Source organism: Gymnoscopelus braueri (genome assembly GCF_963280865.1).
Source record: "Gymnoscopelus braueri genome assembly, chromosome: 10".
In the NCBI taxonomy this organism is placed as follows: domain Eukaryota; kingdom Metazoa; phylum Chordata; class Actinopteri; order Myctophiformes; family Myctophidae; genus Gymnoscopelus; species Gymnoscopelus braueri.
Window position 1 is genome coordinate 33,377,631 of NC_137611.1, and position 18,858 is coordinate 33,396,488.

General features: G+C 41.2%; 2 protein-coding genes across 3 annotated transcripts; one reads left to right on the plus strand and one right to left on the minus strand.

Moving 5' to 3' along the window:
• Positions 1-2,156: 2,156 nt before the first annotated feature.
• dipk1aa (divergent protein kinase domain 1Aa) lies at positions 2,157-14,052 on the plus strand. 2 transcript variants are annotated; one of them, XM_080439239.1, is made up of 6 exons: positions 2,157-2,488; positions 8,835-8,969; positions 9,624-9,731; positions 9,990-10,163; positions 11,298-11,429; positions 11,669-14,052. In XM_080439239.1, the coding sequence occupies exons 1-6, from the start codon at positions 2,435-2,437 to the stop codon at positions 12,347-12,349; spliced, it is 1,284 nt and encodes a 427-aa protein (XP_080295365.1). In that variant the 5' UTR covers positions 2,157-2,434; the 3' UTR covers positions 12,350-14,052. The 2 variants fall into 2 exon arrangements, with proteins under 2 accessions (XP_080295365.1, XP_080295366.1); XM_080439240.1 differs by lacking the exons at positions 8,835-8,969; positions 9,624-9,731.
• A 731-nt stretch (positions 14,053-14,783) lies between these two features.
• Positions 14,784-18,858, minus strand: rpl5a (ribosomal protein L5a). Its single transcript, XM_080439431.1, has 8 exons — positions 18,744-18,858; positions 17,715-17,784; positions 17,478-17,593; positions 17,096-17,230; positions 16,519-16,721; positions 15,731-15,908; positions 15,339-15,427; positions 14,784-14,949 (listed from the first exon to the last, which is right to left on the minus strand). Exons 1-8 carry the CDS (start codon positions 18,744-18,746, stop codon positions 14,847-14,849), a joined length of 897 nt encoding a protein of 298 aa, XP_080295557.1. The 5' UTR covers positions 18,747-18,858; the 3' UTR covers positions 14,784-14,846.

The following is an 18,858-nucleotide window of genomic DNA, read 5'->3' on the forward strand; positions in this document are numbered from 1 at the left end:
CCGAGCTCATGCCTCCTTCAATGCATGAGAGCCAACTGACCTTCTTGTCACCTGACAGGGGAGAGTTTCCCTGGTTGGACGTAGCGCGTGGAAGGAACACGTTATTCCAACCAGTTCCCTTCCCCTCCATCAGGCGCCCCGGCTGGCCAGGGGGAGGCGGTATAGTGACCAGGATTACTGCATGTTTTTGTGAGGGTACCTACCCTAGGAGACACGGGGAGAACATACAAACTCCACACAGAAAGGCCCTTTCGCCAACCCCACCTAGGGTATGGGCACACCTTCTAACAAAGCCTCTCTCTCTCTCTCTCTCAAACCTTCTAACAAAGTCTCTCTCTCTCACACACACACACACACACACACACACACACTGCATCTCTCACTGCCCCTCTCTCTCTCTCTCTCACTGCCCCTCTCTCTCTCTCTCTCTCTCTCTCTCTCTCTCTCTCTCACACACATACTGCCTCTCTCACTGCCTCTCTCACTGTCTCTCTCTCTCTCTCTCTCTCTCTCTCTCTCTCTCTCTCATTAGTGGTTATTATTAAATTTGGCTCTTTTATTGCTACTTTTAACTTGGATCCGATGAGTTAGGCCTGATAAAAGTGTCAAACTCCCAAAATCCACCAGAATACTGGAAATTACATCTACTCTGTTAAAAATGTCCTCCAGGTATGCTGAAGCAGTGAAGAAGTTTGACAGGTACCTCGGTACATGGGTGTGTTTGTGGTGTAGTGTATCTTGTAGACCAGGCCCATTGCAAGTTGCTGTACTCTGTCCTCTCTTAGAAGTACTCACATTTTGTACTCAAGTAAAGGTACCAATACCACCATGTAGAAATAGTCTGCTCTGTTATAAATAAAAGTCAGGTATTCAAAATGGACTTGAGTAAAAGTACAAAAGTATTTGCATTAAAATATATTCAAGTACTGAAAGTAAAAGTACTCATTTTGCAGAATGTCCCATTTCACAAGTTTCCAAAAAGGCATATAAAAATGCTTTGAAAATAGCATTGTGAGCATGTAGATCGGCTATGAAGTGGTTAATGCATGTTTTGTAATAATAATCCAAATCTACAAAGTAACTAGTAACTAAAGTTGTCAAATAATTGTAGTGCAGTAAAAAGTACAATATGTTCCTCTGAGATGTATTGGAGTAGAAGTAAAAGTATTAAATTGGAAACACTCCAGTAAAGTAAAACATCCTCAAGTGTACTACAGTACTTGAGTAAATAAATGTACTTAGTTACTTTACAGTGGTGTACAGTGTACAGTACACCACTGTCTTCAAGCTTACTTACCAACGCACTCACTGGTTGTGAGCTTGTAGATCGGCTATTTTCAGCTCGCGCATCACTGTAGTGCAACTTGTCTGCACCCATGGAACAACCAACGAAAGATATTGAGTTTTATATTCATTGAAACGTATCAACTTGACGGCCACTTGTCGGCGCTAGAATGTCATTTATGCTTTTTAACTTCATTGTGATGTGGTCACATCCGATCCGAGTAATAATCACTTTCAAATATAATGAAATTGTCACAGCTAAAAGCTCACTATGGTAGCAGGATTTTTAGGATTAAACAAGAAATCAATTCATCAAATGTAATCAAACTCCTATTTCCAAACGGCTGCAATGAAGACAATTGATGGGGTTTGAGGCAGACAGAGCAGGGGAGGCATTATTTATTTATCTTCTCATAATTGTAGTCAGCTGAACACATTGCGCCTGCGCTCTAGAGCCTGTGTTTAGCAGTGAGTAGCGTTGCCATATTTTGTGATAGAAATAAGAAACCAGGGGCCAGTTGCACCACCACCTCACACACTAAGTTCAAACTTAGCCTAGTTATAGCTTAAACACATTCAATCCGGGAAAGTATCTCTGTCATTTTAGATTTCTTTGGCTATTCAAAAATAGCAGATATACTGAGCTTGTATAGTATATCTGCAATTTTTTGAATAGCCAAAGAAATCTAAAAATGACACAGATACTTTCCCGGCTAAATGGGTTAAATGGCTTTTTTAAAAGCCATTTAAGCTATAACTAGGCTAAGTTTGAACTTAGTGTGAGGTGGTGCAACTGGCCCCAGAGGTCTAGGAAAACAAGCCCAAAAGAAGCAACCACAGGCGCTTATAATAAGCGGACATGGCAACGCTGGCAGTGAGGTATGTGTTGCTTGTGATCCTCCGCTACAAGTCACCAACAACACGAGAGAAAGTGACATGCCAGCGTTGTCTGCGGGTCATAATACACAACCCGCCCGGGAAACGGGGACAACGTTACACTCTGTCGACCGTTTGTTTTTTGTAATCAAAGGTTAGAAGAACCTGCACGGAGCCGCATTCTTCTGGGACGGCGATCGACGTGTATTTTTGGATGAAATCTCGCAGCAGCCAGCCAGGGGGTCCACACACACTGAGATGATCTATTTCTGTGATGGCGAAGGGTCTGCTTCCACGGGCCTGGGTGAAGAAGTCCTTCTATTTCCAGGTAACAAACATTGCATGTTTTTGTTGACTCTCTGTTTATGTAGCGCCATATAAATGGACAGAAGAACACACACACACACACACACACACACACACACACACACACACACACACACACACACACACCACACACTGCGAATCTGAAAGGGTGTCGTTGTCTCTTGTCTTCAGATTGACTGACAGCTGCTGACAGTGCGTCAAGATCCAGTTACTATAACGTTACTAACGTGGCCGTTTCTTTGTGGTCAGTGCGTTCTGTGTTCAGAGATGTAGCCTATTGGATTACTTTGAAAACCACAGATCCGAAATTGCAGTATTACACTAAATAGTTTGACTACTAATCTCTAGGTTAAACTGTGTGTGTGTGTGTGTGTGTGTGTGTGTGTGTGTGTGTGTGTGTGTGTGTGTTGCTCTCACGTGTACCAGCTGAGTATAAAAAACAGATGGCAAATTAATAAATTAGGGCATGTAATTAATCATGGAGACACTTTGAAAGACTCAAGTAGGCATAGAAATCCATCACAGGAACCCAATGGCTAGTGGCTGCATGGCTCCCTGATTAGTAGGCCTGTTGGGTCATCAAGGACTCCTAAAGTTTTCCATGTTAGCAGCATCATCAGATCCACCGTTTACCACATCTATTATCATCATTGCTGGATGGATAATAGCAGTGATGGTAGAAGTACTCACATGTTTTACTTAAGTAAAAGTATCAATACTGCAATTCAAAATTGACTTGAGTAAAAGTACAAAATGTACTTGAAGTACCAAAAGTAGAGAAAGTACTCATTATGCAGAATGTCCCATTTCACAAGTTTTCAAATGTGTAGAATCTTTTGAAATACCTCAAAATACCTAAAAACTTAAGTCCAGTACTTGAGTAAATCTACTTAGTTACCTTACACCCCTGGATAATAGGGCTCAAGCCACTCTTTGGCACTGGTAGCATACAGTCAGAACTACTCCAAACACAGTAAGGAGAAGTTGGAAGTGAGATCCCTGACCCTGAGTAGTTAAAAGTGAATTTGTAGTGAGACGAAGGGAATGGACTCAATAGAGGGCTGCATTTGAACTTGAGATGTACTGTATTTAATACAGTACAATCAAATCCCAAATTCGGAGACAAGACTAGTAGTAATAATGTCAACCGAGTTGTTGCGCTTGATCAGATATGTGGAATGTTGAAAGAGAGAGTGAGAGACAGAATGATGAAATTCTATTTGGCTTTTGCACAACAACTCCTTACTTTACACAAGCCACTGTTTTCTCAGCAATGCTATGACCAACTACTGTATTATCCTCATGAAACATAAAGATACAGTATACTGTAGGCAAAAGGACAACCTTCACGCTTACAACTGTTGGAGAGTGACTCTTCTTCTCTGTGGTTGGTGGGTGCCGAAGTCTAGATTCAAGTATCCTACTAATTAACCCATTAAACCTGAGGTGATTCTTAAAAATGTTTTCTAAATCCTAACAGTTATTTAAAAAAAAAAAAAAAAATGTTTTCACGATTTTTCAAAAATAGCAGATCTACAAGCTCATAGCGCGGCACTCAAAGAAATCTAAAGTGACACAGATGCGTTCCAGGTCTTAATGGGTTAAAACCATATGAAAAATAAGGAACCAAAAATGTTAGTCTGTATAAGTCTTCTTTTCGGCCGGGGCACAGGCATTCTAAGACACTATTGGCCAAACCACCTGAGGCATCTCATTTCATAGAAGAAAATGTGTTCAAGTTAACTTCCACATGTTTAAGACTTAAACAGTAGACAGAACACCTGTTTAAGACAAGACCTTGAACAATGAAAGAGCTCCTGTTCACAAAGGAGGATAACTGTGTTTCCAGATGATTTGACTTTTTAATGAACAGAATGTCACAGGCATTTATATCTGCACCTGTGATAGCCTATCTAATTACATGCACAGTACACAATGTCACACAGATATTTATTTATTACGTTTTATAGCAATATGTTATAATATATACTATATATTATTATGAAAAAACAATATTCTTAGTTAAGTGATTTGTTGATAGGAGAGATGTGCCCCACACACACACACACACACACACACACACACACACACACACACACACACACACACACACGTTTGAATTATTTTATTTGGATCTGCACAAAAAGCGCAATACATGATAGATCCAAACACTGATCAGAAGAAGGTTACATTACGGTCCAGATACCAGATACAACTGCTGCACATGCTTACACACATAGGAAAAAAGATAACGCATTGATGACATACTACTATATACAGAAATTTGACAGATGATTTCTTTTTAAAGCTACTCAAGGATAAATGAAACATCGTCTTCTCCAGATGGACTGCCCATGATAGCTGAGACAGAACAGTATTTGGCCAACTCTTTTGCATTTGTTTTTTGCAATCCTCCCAATTACAGGCCACGGAGCACAAGTTTGTGAATGTGGCCCAGACTCCCAACACAAGGACAATAAGTTGACAGTTATATCCCAAGGCCATAATACATTCCTTTTGCTTTTTTGGGGCGAAATCTTAAACTTAAACACACACACACACACACACACACACACACACACACACACACACACACACACACACACACACACACACACACACACACACACACACACACACTGCTCTCTAAAAAAAAATAGAGAGCAAGACAAGCCAGCAAGTTAGTTACACCCTCAACAAATATGAAATATTAATAAGTAATAGAGTTAATTAACTCTTACCCAGGGCATGTCTCCTGCTTAGGTTATCTGAGGTTATCTCCAGGTGGGTGATCATAAGCCAAGCCTTTCCGCGTAATTTGTCCACATTGGTATTGTTTGTGTTGTGTAATTGTTTATATTTGATATTATTTAATCATGGCAAGGTGGTTTATCGTGTTGCTATATTTAGAATGGGCAGTAGATTACATTTTATCACCACAAACTTAAGCACATCTGGATGGCTATCCTAAGTAGTATACCCAGCAGCCTAAGTGTCTGTTGGCTGGTTAGGAATAGGGAATGCTCTCCCGTCCCGTCCCATAATCGTGGGCCCGGCTAATGAATGGCTACCACCGTACAGGCCTTAAGGCCTATATCTTTAATAAAAAGAAAAGAAAATGTATTCAAAGAGTAAAGAACCATTTACACATTACATTCAAATCACATAAAACAACAACTCTTTGGTTTTATATAATCTCCCATTTCCACAACTCCCTTCCGCACCACCACCCCTCCCCACCTTTAGGCCTGTATCGTAGCCTATAATAGCCGGACACTGATCTGACAAATAAATGAACTGAAACTTCTAAACTGAGGTCCACAAGCCATCACAGCAACAGAAACTGCATGAATGTAGTACAGTGCCTCAGGGAAGGGAATTGGCTCTCATCGTACCTGTTTTACCTGAATGGTAACCTCTGGGGTACATGGTGTGGAGCCTGAGTTGGGGCATTAATGTTCTGGAAGACATGCTCCTGACTTAAATAATACCTGTAGGTTGTTCCTTCCTGACGAGAGGTAGGTTTGCTGTGCCTTGGTTTAACCACTTTCAACCTGGTGTGTCCCTATTTTGGACATGTCGTCCAAACTTTTGAAAAGGGCAAAAAGAGCAGGTCTTCGAGATCAAAATCTGGCACGATGCAGCACATTGTGAGCTTGTAGATCTCCTATTTTCGCTATGCATTGTAGGACAAAGTACATAGGGCTTAAGTTAGCCATGGTTCACATGACGCTCGGCTTAAGTCAGCCATTATTTCACTTTTTTGACAACATTGGGATCAGCAGTTATGCAGCCGATGTGTCCCAATTTTAACCACTTTCAATCTGGCGTCCCTAAAAAGATTTACAACCTCACAACGCATCATGATGTGATGCGTTGGCTATTTTGGACAAAGTTTCAATAGGACATAAAATATGTAATTGCTGGGCTAGACTCTCAAAACGGGACCCCCAGATCTGGCACCGGTCGGGCTCTACTAAAGTGGTTAAACAAAACAGCAGCTAATAAGTGTTACAAACCATGATGGAGTCACTCACATATGTTGGGCTTTTATCTGGCTGTGCGATCTCTGTATGCCTATTTACAGCCTACACACACACACACACACACACACACACACACACACACACACACACACACACACACACACACACACACACACACACACACACACACACACACACACACACACACACACACACACACACACACACACACACACACACACACACACACACACACACACACACACACACACACACACACACACACACACACACACACACACACTAAAGGGGTCAGATCTGATAGCAGTGTGTGACAGCTTTGTGCTCTGATATCTATAGCTAGTGGGCCTTCTGGGAGGGGTGGAGCCTTATCTGTATGTCCATCTCTCTGGGATTCTGAAGAGAACACTGGAAGGTTAAGCTTAATTACACTCTATTGCAGTTTCCCAAACACTGTGTCGGCACCCATTTCTGCGTCATAGGACAATTTTTATGGGTCGTGAGCATCCCATGTTTGAACAGGTTTCCTACAATTAATTTTGTATTATTACTTCAAAAGATTTTCAGACATTTTCATTTTTCAAAAAATTGCCTACATTTTTTTAAAGTGAAAATAGCCAATCTATGAGCTCACAATGTGTTACGATGCAACTTGTGAGTTTATTGGCTATTTTCACTATTTTAGAAATAGGGTTTCATAATGTATTTTTGTGAGTTTGCGACACCAAATGTATCTTTTGAGTCACATGCTGAAAAGTCTGGGAACCCCTGCTCTATTGTACAATGGTGTTGCTTACCAAAAATAACAGATTTTCAGTCTAAAGGTCCTTACACACCGGGGCGAATTCTTCATGCAAATAAATACGTTTTTTTTAAAAACCTTATAAAGTCAATGCAAGCGTCCACATCAGTTTCGCGAAGCGAAAAAGCGGCTTTTAATTATTCGGAACGAGTCCGAATTTTGCGTATATTCGCATATTCGCCGGTGTGTAAGGACCTTAACAATGCAGAGCCGATGGCTCACCTCGTAGAACGCATACGCTCAGTCCTTGAGTGGCTGGCCCGGGTTCGAATTCAACCTGAGGCTCTTTGCTGCATGTCCTTCCCCATCTCTCTCTCCTTGTTTCCTGTTTCTCTCTCACTGTAACTAGGTGAATAAAGCATGAAAATGCCCCAAAAAAATTCTAAAACAAAAAAAAATGCATAGCTTGAAAATATGTTAGATTTTTTAGTCATACTACTGAGTATAATAGGCTTCATGCAGCTGTACAGTAGAGTCGTCTGTCCTGCTGTGTACCCCAAACCAGCTCTAATTCAAATATAAAGAACTGAAGAATTTGGCTGGTGCCTAGACTAAAGGCCAGTCCACACCAATGATTTGCGACTTAACTCCTTGCAACCATTATCCCCGATGGCATTTGCAAGGAGTTGCATTGGTGTAGACTGGCCCTAAGGACACTCGCCTTTGAACCATGTATACCCTAATTGGCCTCGACTCCGATCCTGCCAGAGATCTTACTCCTCCTATTCTTTATTCACACACACACACACACACACACACACACACACACACACACACACACACACACACACACACACACACACACACACATATACAGTATATACTGTAACGAGACGTTGGGGTGGAGTTGTCCCCTTTAAAGCCAAAAACAGGAGACACCTGATTACGGAGCATTATGACAACAGTGTAACACATCAAAGTCAAAAGCATTTTTGTCCCGTCGCTTTCATATACCAGTGGGATTTAGTAACAGGCAACAGCAGCTGTTGGGCCGAAGTACTGCAGATAAGTTGTGCCAAGGGATTTGTCATTGTCAACTTACACATTAACGTAGCACGTGCCTGTGTTTGTAATGATCCACACTTTACCTCCCAGTCCCGTCAGTGCCAGACACGTGACATCTGAATCCTGTGACAAAGATTACTGTAATTTAATTTCTTTTTACCAGCTCTCTACCGTCTTGAATCACATGTCATGTCAGTCTGAATAGAATCTCCTTGGTTTACCTCAAAACTCCGCTCCTAAATAAAAGGGCCATTGTTGACTAGTAGCTGTTCAGTCACTACATTGTTATGGGACTCCCCCCCCCCCCCCCCGCTGTACTGCATGTGATCAGGGTTGATGAAGTTAATTCCTTATGCCATTAATAAATAAAATGAATGTGTGTATACAGTGAATGTATATGTAATGTATGTAAGAAATGCCTTTGTGCACCCGATAAATAGCACATGGGATTTATCTTGTCTTTCACAAATTCATGGTACAGAAACTTGTGGTTTGTGGTCCATCCTTTTTTTAAATTGTGCTTGGTTTTGCAGGCTCGTATCTCCTTTGTACGGGTAAAGTACCTGTTCTTGACGTGGCTGACCGTTTTAGTTGGAAGCTGGGTGCTCTATGTCCAGTACTCAACCTACACAGAACTCTGCAGGGGACATGAGTGCAAGAACACCATAGTGAGTGATTTCTCATCTCAAGCCTCATTTATACTAAATTTGCTTAACTCTGTTTGCTACATATTCATGCTTTTATTCTGGATTTATTTAGATGAATGTGATAAAAGAGTATTACTTTTCTGTCACTAATGTCTATTAGGACAGTCTACTAATATTCTCAGCTACCATAATTTAAAGCCCAGTCCACACCAATGCAACTAGTCGCAACTTGAATCCAGTTGCAAGAAATTGCAGCGGTCTGGACTGACCAGTTGCAGACCAGCGTCATTTGGGGATAATGGTTACAAGGAGTTGCAGTTGCAAGGAGTTGCATTATGGTGGACTGGCCTTTATTTAAGTTCTTATTAAATAACATAATACTCATGAAAAAGTAATGAAAATGGCTTTATTGCTGCAGGTAATAATTGTGACATGGTCTCACAAAACATGGCATATTGCACAGTAGCGTTTGATTTGAATTGTACAGCAGCTTATTGAAACTGCAAGGTGCTGAAAAAAGATGATTTGGCCCTGAAATTTCTTCTTGCACTAAAACATGACTTTTGGAAACCTGTAGAATCCTGCTAGAATCTGTAATCAGAATATTAATTGAATGAAATAACAGAAGCCACAAACTAACCAAGACCCCCCCCCCCCCCTGTGTATCTCTTAAAGTGTGACAAGTACAGAAAAGGAATCATCGATGGGTCAGCCTGTAGCAGCCTATGTGATAAAGAGGTTATGTACATGAGCCGGTGCCTTTCCACTTCGCCTAACAACCAGGTGGGAATATGCTTTGAAATTAGCTTAATTATTTTCATGTATACAAAGTTGGTTTATTTTGAACCTGTTGAAATGTAAAATAACTATTACACAGCAAATATCCAACAAGGTCAACAAGGTGTACATGGCTGTACAGGCTTTTAAAATGGTGTCCTTCGTTGTGGGGAGTGTGCTTGGAGTTCGCCCATCGGGCTTCCTGGATTATTGTTTGGATTTTTGCTGGCTGAGGTTGCTTATTCTGAGGTTTTCACTTCCCAGGTGTACACAGGAAGCTGGGGAGACTCTGACGGTATCATCCGCTGTCAAATCGGAGAGGTTCTGCACGAGCTGGGAGAAGAGTTGGAGCCACGGAGAGAAGTGCCCATTTTCGACAAGCCCACCAGAGGCACATCTGTGGAAAAGTTCAGAGAAATGGTCTTCAATCACCTCAAGGTTTGGAATAGAGATTAAAGAGCCCCCTTTCAGAAATATTCAGACACAACCAAATGTATGTTTTGTGACACATATGAAAAAATATGTGTGGAGTATGTAGTATTACTGTGTGCACTAATGGAATCACTGCATTGCAGAGGCATTGTGTTCTGCCTTTGTTACATATTTCTATTCTACCTAAGTGATGACAATGCATGTGTGAGCTAAATAAGTGCTGGTTACATCTTCTTTTTTTTTGCTTGCTTGCTCTCTGACGTTTCTGTGATGAAATCTGATCACCGAATCAAAGTTGCAATGAACTTACATGTAGCAATACTAGAATCATTATGCACATCTGATCAGTTTCGTAGAAATCAGTGGTGTCGTGGTGATTTTTTTACTGGCAGGACGGTATTTTAATGACGTCACGTATTTTACCTTAAATTAGGAAAGTTTGTATAGGAAATGATTTTTAGCTTAGTTTTAGTCTTTTTAAATGAATACAAATTCAGGGAATGCCATGAATTATAGAGCTGAAACTAAAAGTTTGCTTTGAACGAGTGTCTTTCTCTTCTTTGGCGGTGGCTGAGGCATTGCTGCGTGTAGATAGGACACTGACAGCAGCAGCTACTGAAGCCAACATGCTGTGTTGCTTGCTTACCGTGTAGCCTATAGATGGGAGGTGTGAGGAATCTGAGGAAACACTCACTTGTAAACCTGTTATACAAAGTAGCCATTTGGGTACTTGGCGCAGGGGGGGGGGGCACGTTCTAGCGTGCCCCCCCCCCCCCCCCGCGTGCACTGTACCGTGCCGTAACTTGCGCGTGAAACAATTACTGGCCACACGCCGTCCTACCCCGTGTGGCCTCCTCGACACCACTGGTAGAAATACCTTTGAGTCAGTGGATCTTTGTGTTGAACACAGTGTGTGGAAATATTAATCCATAATGTATCAGGCCACACTACGTAATACAATCCGTTTCTAGAAGGAGTGGCTGACCTGTTACAGTACAAATACAGAGTAGCAGATTGAGTGACACAGTCGAAATTCCTTCTTGAAACCTTATCTGTTGGAAAGTAGTATAAAACTGAAGGAAGGTATTGAGTTTTCCCTCACCTCTGTTTCTCTTTCTCCATCCATGCATCCATCCTCAGTCCAAACTGGGAGAGCAGGCTAACCTGGCCAGCCTAGTCAGCCAGATCCTGTCTGTGGCTGACGGTAACAAGGATGGACGGGTGTCACTGCCAGAAGCCCGCTCTGCCTGGGCACTCCTCCAGATGGATGAGGTATAATAATAGTACATTGAAGTGATTTAACAAGTAGATAATTACTTCAACAACTTGCTACTTGCAAGAAAATGTTACACAGTTATGCAAATAACTGTACTTGCATTTACAGAGGATCTTACGCAAGACTTGTTACTCCAGAGAAAGTAGAAGTGCAAGAAGGAAATTGGAAATGCAGAATTCATTCTGACTCCGTGGTCTCACAGATTTGTATGCCTTTTTCTTTGTCATTATTTGAGGTGTTACTGGGCCTGTTGCTCCAGGACCGGGGACACGCTCCACGACTTCTAGGGTACTGTGGGGACTTATACATGACAGAACGTGTTCCATATGGGCCCTTGTATGGCCTGGCCTTGCCCTGGCCCCTGGTGTCCTGGGTCCCCAGTGGAGTGCAGCGCAGCATGGACCAGTGGTTCACCCCGTCCTGGCCCCGCAAAGCCAAGATCTCTATGGGTTTGCTGGAACTGGTGGAGGACATTTTCCACGGCACCTATGGCAGCTTCCTCATCTGTGATGTCGCAGCCGCGCACTTCGGCTACACTGAACATCATGAGCTCCGGCTCACAGACACACGAATAGTCATTGCAGAGGACGAGTTCAGGCGTGCAATGCGGGCACTGAAATGTGAGACAGACGCGGACTGTGTGTATGGAGTCGACTGTAAGACGTCGTGCAACATGGCAGAGAAACGATGCCGGGAGGAGCCGGCACTGCCGAACCTGGCCAAGGCATGTGGTACACTGAAGGACTACCTCCTGCGGGGGGTGCCATCAGGGCTGAGCGAGGAGCTAGAGAGGCAGTTGTATGCCTGCATGGCCCTGAAGGGCAACGCTGGCCAGATGAATATGGAGCATTCGCTCATCCTGAACAACCTCAAAGCTCTGCTGTGGAAACAGATCTCTCACACCAAGGACTCATAAGGCAAGCGAGATCGAAGATATTTATGTTCATGCTCGCTAGTTATCTACGAGAGGTGTAAATTATGAAGATCCTGTTGTACAGTTGAAAAATACAAGCCGACACTTAGATAAAGCAATTTGTCGATTATTTGGTTTTAGCAGAAAGTTGACAGACTGGCAGACAGATCCTACCTCCTCTGCCTGAAATTGGGTCACTCCCCACAAAGCTTTGGGATTAGGACATACATATGTCATGTGTGCAGTGAGATATTCACACTCAAAGATGAACTAAATAATTGCATGTTTTTTTTGGGGGGGAGGGTAGAAGAGGGCAGGGAATAACAATAATAGGTAATAGGAATCACATTCAGAACCATTGATACATCCATATCATCTTAACACATTTTCTACCACACTGGATCAGAGAAACGATATGATGAACAAAGTGATTATACTAAGTTCAATGGTAGGAAACTAAACTGCTGTTTTGACCTAGTCATGCTGTTGCAGTAAGTCTGAGATTCATGTCATTATATGGGCTTTGTTCCCTCACAAGAGTTTATTCCATGAAGGAACATGGAAGTTGATAGACTTAAAAGTGATTGTAGCTGTATGAACTAGTGCTGGGTGATGAGACGTAAAAGTAATGTAACAAGATTTGTGGGCCAATGGTCCATGTCAATCAATATTTAAAACGGTGCAATTCAGCTGATCCATGTCAATCAATATTTACAACTGTGTAATTCAGCTTAATGTTATGTATATATTTACAGAAATCGGATTAAACGTAAACAAGAAATATAGATTAAAATCTCTAATAGAAATGGCCACTGATAGACTCAACAATAGATTAGAAGCCAAGAAGGAAGGAGACTCGCAAATTGGTGAAATCAAGGCTAAATAAAGGGGAAGTAGCAGAGACAGTGATTGGGGAACATTATTCACTTTCACTGCATAGAAAAATACACCCGAAATGGTAATATTGTATTTGTGTTGAATTTGTAACATTTGTAACATAAAATTGTGTAGAACTCAGTATATCACCCAGCACTGGACCACTTTGAGAGATAATTACATCATAGTTAAAGTATGGTGAAAGTGAAGCCGTTTTGAAGCTTCATATTGGATCATCACAATGATTCATGTGAATGTTTTGATTTTCAGTATTCCATAGGGATCGTATCTTTAGTCAGTATAATTGACTGTGCTGGATATTTCACAACCTCAACTTGACGTTGACAATGCTGCACCAAGAGTGAAACGAGAAATACAGTATATAAAACTATTTCTTAAAGTTGCTGAAGAATGACAATGAAAAAAAGTCACATTTGTATTATTTCACTAACTTCAATTTATCTATGGTGCCATGAAAAAAAATATGCTGAAAATAGACTTGGATGAATGTTTACCACTGAAGGTACATTTGAGTCTGCAGAAGTTTGGACAGAATTATTTTCTATGAGGGGGTGAGCTTCTGTCCACAATTAAGGAAATGTTGGATGACAACTGATTTAATTGATCAATCCAGACACTTATGCATACCAAGGTCTTTAACCACTCTAAATGTTACTTAGGTAGTCACACTAACAAGAGAGGGATGAATGTGTCAGAAAATAGATTTCACCTATAAAGCATGTCACAGAAAATGGATGGTCATGACCAATGTGGCTGTTGAAGTTTGCAATATTGTGAACGTGTTTACTATTTTGTTAAAACCAGCATGATTTTGCACAATAAAATCCAACTAATGTCTTTTCAATGATTCATATTTCCTAATGAAAACCTGAATGAATGCGTGTGCCAATAAGTCATAGGCAGTCATTTTTCAAAAATCTACGAGCTCACGACGCAACATGAGCTACAGTTAGATTTTAATATTGGTGAAAATAAAGTTTAACTACATTTTCCTTAATATATTTTAGATTTGCTTATAAGCTTAATGTGGGCCAAATAACATTTTTACTTTTACTCATATGTAAAAATAAGGATTAAAGATTTTTTTAAAGGTCAAAATCCAAACTTGGTAGGGTAAGTGATATTATTTTGTTAAAAGGTTAAAGCACTATATTCTGATAGTAATCATTGCTATAGTGTTAGTTCAGTAACAGGAGTCTCCCTGTCTCTCCAGCTCTTTAAACAGAAAATACATTTTCCGGTAGGTGTCAATCTCAGCCGATCAGGATAAAGTACCCATTTTTATATTGTTCCAGTTCCAATTTTGCCTGCTCATTTCTTAGTGTCCTTGCTTAATCTATATCCTGATTGGATAAAACTGTTTTATAAAGAGCCTGAGACAAGGAGACTCCTTTTACTGAACAAACACTCTAGCAATAGCATCAGAATATAGAGCCATTTAACACTTATTTTAACCAAAGAAAATCACTTACCCTACCTTTAAGTACATTATACAGAATGCTTCAGAGAGAAATTCAATCATGAATTAGGAGACAAAATATTTGCATTTGAGATAAATTTATTTGTCTGATGTGTGCGTGTCTGTGGTTTTGGAGCAGCATCACTATCCGTCCCCTTCCTCTTGTTCTTGCGCTCGTAAGAAGCTGGCCTTTTTCTGGGCAACGCGGTCTTTCCTCTGTGCCAAGGATAACTTGGCACGGTTCCACCTGCCACGGGAAGAGGAAAAACAATGAGTCCATTAACATTCAGTAGAGCAGAGGAAGGAGATGCCAATTCATTCTGCATTTTGATGCCCTCCCAGTCCCCATTATTCACTTCTTTTAACATGCACTTTGGAGGAACTGTTATTTTTCCTCTGTATTAATATTTAATGCAGGAATCTGGTCCAGTCAGTATTGAACCCATAAAGCCCTGATTCTACAAATGCCTTTTAAATCCTAACAGTTTATTTATATATAGATGAGATAGAGAGCCAAGAATGTAAAACCATATTCCCAAAGAAATCACACCATGCAATATAGTCTCTTATGTACAAACACCTTCCAAGACATGTTTGATTTTGTTTTAACCAAGTCTATGGAGCTCAGAAACCCACCTCTTCTTTTTGACGTCTTTTTGGGGTTTCTTTTCGTGTACAGGATTCTCTCTGATTTGAGAGTGTGCTTTTTTGTACATCCCTTCTACCTGAAAAAGATCAAATGAACACGGTTATTAAATACGGTGCAAAGATATCATGCAGCACTGGATCCCCACAGCATCATGCTTCTCTCAGCCCCGTCTTGAAAGGACAGTAAACATCAACCAATGCAAATGAAGGACCAACTACATTTTGCTCAGCATGCTTTGTATAATCATTAAGAGGCAGATTAACCAACAACACATACACTGTTGTGAGTGACAAACTGACAACTCAACACTGGGTTATGTGGGCTACATTTGAAAAACCATGCCAAAGATGTCCATTTTCACAGGTGAAAGGTGTCTTACAGAGTCTGGTGTGACGCCGCTTTTGATGAAACGTGAAAACTGCTTCTTGTAGGCCTCCTCGTCCTCCTCCATCAGGTACGACATGTAGTCAGAGATGTTCATGCCCATGATGTGTTTGCGATGCAGGTCTGCATTGAACTCTTTGCTCTCTGCATCATAACCAGGGAAACGCTTGAGGCTGAAATAAAGGACAGGAGTCAATATTTGTTTATACTGTATGTTTTGCGATTATTTCTAACGACTGAAACTATTCTCCTGCCATGCTTTGGTTCATGCAGCTTCTCTCAGCCCCGTCTTGAAAGGACAGTAAACATCAGCCAATGCAAATGAAGGACCAACTACATTTTGCTCAGTGTGCTTCGTATCATCATCAAGAAGTATAGAACCAGCACCACAGTATTGTCATTAATAACGGGGTGATTACAATGCTTCACCGTGTTCAGTTCAAGGCATTTTCTGATTAGAATTAAATGAGACCAGTTTCATAAGTGGAAAAGTGTATTAGTAAAAGCATTTATTAGTATAATATAGGCTACTATTAGTATTAGTGTGTGTGCGTCTGTCTGAATACTTAGAAATTCCATGCATCAAAAAACACATTTTTAAGACCCAACTAAGAAAATGTTGAAGTCTGTGCAAGTAGAATATGTTACCATATCAGTGGCTTACTTGGAAACCAAAGAATTTAAGGTATGCTTTCGGAAATGGTGGGCAGTAATGTCAAGTAAACCATTAGTCAAAGTCAATGGCCCAGACCACCAATATGATTCTTTAAACTTTTCACTGACCTGTGAGGGATAGCAAGCCCCCCATCAACAGCTCCCTTCAGTGCTCCAAACACCTTGTTGCCTGTACTGGTTCTGGCTAGGCCTGCATCCAGGAAGCAGGTAAAGGCACCCGGCTGTCCATCAATGCTCTCCACATTGAATTCATCACCTGTCACCTCCACCTGGCCCTCGTACACCTGATCTAGGCCAAACTTATTGAGCAGCTGATGAGAAATAAAGAGAAAACAAAACAAAAAAAGTGTAAGGATCCCAGCAAAAGAAACTGGTTACAGAACCTCAGGTGACTTTACTTACTGAAGGGAGAATTCAAAAGGAGTTAATGTTGTGTGCCTATTGTATTAAAATCACATAATTGGCATAACACCTCACAGCCTCCTTTTGGCAGCCCAAATCACTGGTTTGAAAAATCTGCTTAACATTCAAAACTATCCGAAAGCAACATCTGCTGTGCTCCATCAGCGCAAAACCAGTAGCCTAATACTGGGCATGGGGTGGCTGATCAAAGGCACCGAACTGCTGACATCAGCAAATGTCACTTGTGTGGTGTGCTTGTGCGTATATGCGTGTCATCTCTTACCCTCCGAGCCAGCAGCAAGCCAGTACAGTATGCTGCAGCGTAGTTTGTTAGGCCTACAGGAATCCCATATTTGGGCAGTTCGTGAGAGTACGCCGCAGACACTATGTGGTCTCCCTCAATCTTGGCATAGGCAACCTGAAATGGACACAAAAAGGGTTGGGTATGATTGTACGGTGAACACTTTACACCAAAACACGTTATTTTGCAAACAAATCAGCTCAGGCTGCTAGGCCTGTTATCCTATACATAGGAAACTTTCACAGGAAGTCACAACAGTTGGCAAAACTGCCTATTAGCTGAGCATACAATGACGTTCAGTACCAACTAAGACATGAATTACTTAGGCCACTGGTTTGGTGTTTCAACCACAGCAGTCACTGACCTGGCAGCAGATATCTCTGTTGGAGAACCTAACGATGATGCGGTACTTGGGTGTGTTGTACTTGTTCTTCTCCTGAATGACCAGGCGCTTCCGGGCGAAGTAGTCCGTCTTCCCCTCTGTCAAAATGGTAACATTAAGTTATTTCAGTACCGTCTTAACAATTAAGAAAATAACATAAAAAAAAGGTGCCACAATGTGTATGCAGTTTCTAAAACATGAATTGGGTCATTCATTTACCTCTCCTCCTCCTGAACTTCACCTGGTACCTCTTGAAATATTGCTTGCTCTTCACCACTTTAACAAACCCCTGCAGACACACAAGCATATCACGTTAGAAATCTGTCCACTACAGTCTTTAAAGGTGGGCAAGTTATATTTTTGTAGGTTAAAACAAAATGTTAAAAAGTGAAAGCACTATATTCTGATTGACAGTGATCATTCATTGCCATCGAGCTTGAGGACACTATACAAAGTAATAGGGTGACAGAAAAGAACAAGGCGGCCGTGTCCATTGAGTTCAAGGGATAAGTGGCGCCATGTTCTATTCGGTTCCTCAAGCTAATGGGAGTGTTTGTTCAGCAACTCTCCTGTTCTTTAGTTAAGAGAAAATACATTTTCAGGTGGGTTGCCAATTTCAGGCAACCACACAAGAGTAACCATATAGTGTTCCAGTTCCAATTTTGTCTGCTCACTTATTTGTCATAACTTCCAATTGAACTTGTTTTATCATGCATCTCGTGTGAATTTCCATCAAATTGGTATCCCGAAATGAGAATGCATTTTCCAGCTGGAGAGACAGGGAAGACACGTCACCTGGTACTGAACAAACCCTATACTATTTTTCGAAAATAGCAGATATACAAGCCTGCGTTGTGAGCTTGTAGATTTTCGTTATGCATTTGAAAATAGCTACGTCTTAACTGGTCAAAAACTAGCCAAAACAGAAATAACATCCGATATCAAACCTAAGACACTTGCTCAATCTGCAGTTTACAGGCATAGTGGTCAGCATCAGCAGTGTCATGTAATCTTGTTGTAGTGTTTTTTATTAAAAGATCATATAATCATCATTTATCTCTGAACAGGCAGACATGACGGCCATTTGCGCCACGCTGGAAGTTTTCGCAGAACCGGCTAAAAGTAATGCAGCCAGGATCCGACACCATCTGACCACCAAACCACTATTAACGTGCATGTGCATTTGAAGTACTTGTTTTACACACCATGTTGACTTGTTTTAAAAGTATATTGATCTTATTTACTTACCATTTTCTAAGGTATATCGGGTCCTCCTGCGTCGACAGGATTTCAATGCGGAAGCCGCTGACGTGACCAAGCGATATTTGAGCGATTCCGTCAGCTGTTAAAAGACCATTTCCTG

Excerpts from the sequence above, each read along its gene's own strand:
- dipk1aa (XM_080439239.1), top strand. The coding sequence starts at position 2,435 with ATGGCGAAGGGTCTGCTTCCACGGGCCTGGGTGAAGAAGTCCTTCTAT. Across the intron at positions 2,489-8,834 it reads AGAAGTCCTTCTATTTCCAG|GCTCGTATCTCCTTTGTACG; the intron begins GTAACAAACATT and ends TTGGTTTTGCAG. Across the intron at positions 10,164-11,297 it reads TGGTCTTCAATCACCTCAAG|TCCAAACTGGGAGAGCAGGC; the intron begins GTTTGGAATAGA and ends ATCCATCCTCAG.
- rpl5a (XM_080439431.1), bottom strand. Across the intron at positions 16,722-17,095 it reads GCTTGCTGCTGGCTCGGAGG|CTGCTCAATAAGTTTGGCCT; the intron begins GTAAGAGATGAC and ends ATTTCTCATCAG. Across the intron at positions 14,950-15,338 it reads AAAGACGTCAAAAAGAAGAG|GTGGAACCGTGCCAAGTTAT; the intron begins GTGGGTTTCTGA and ends TTCCCGTGGCAG.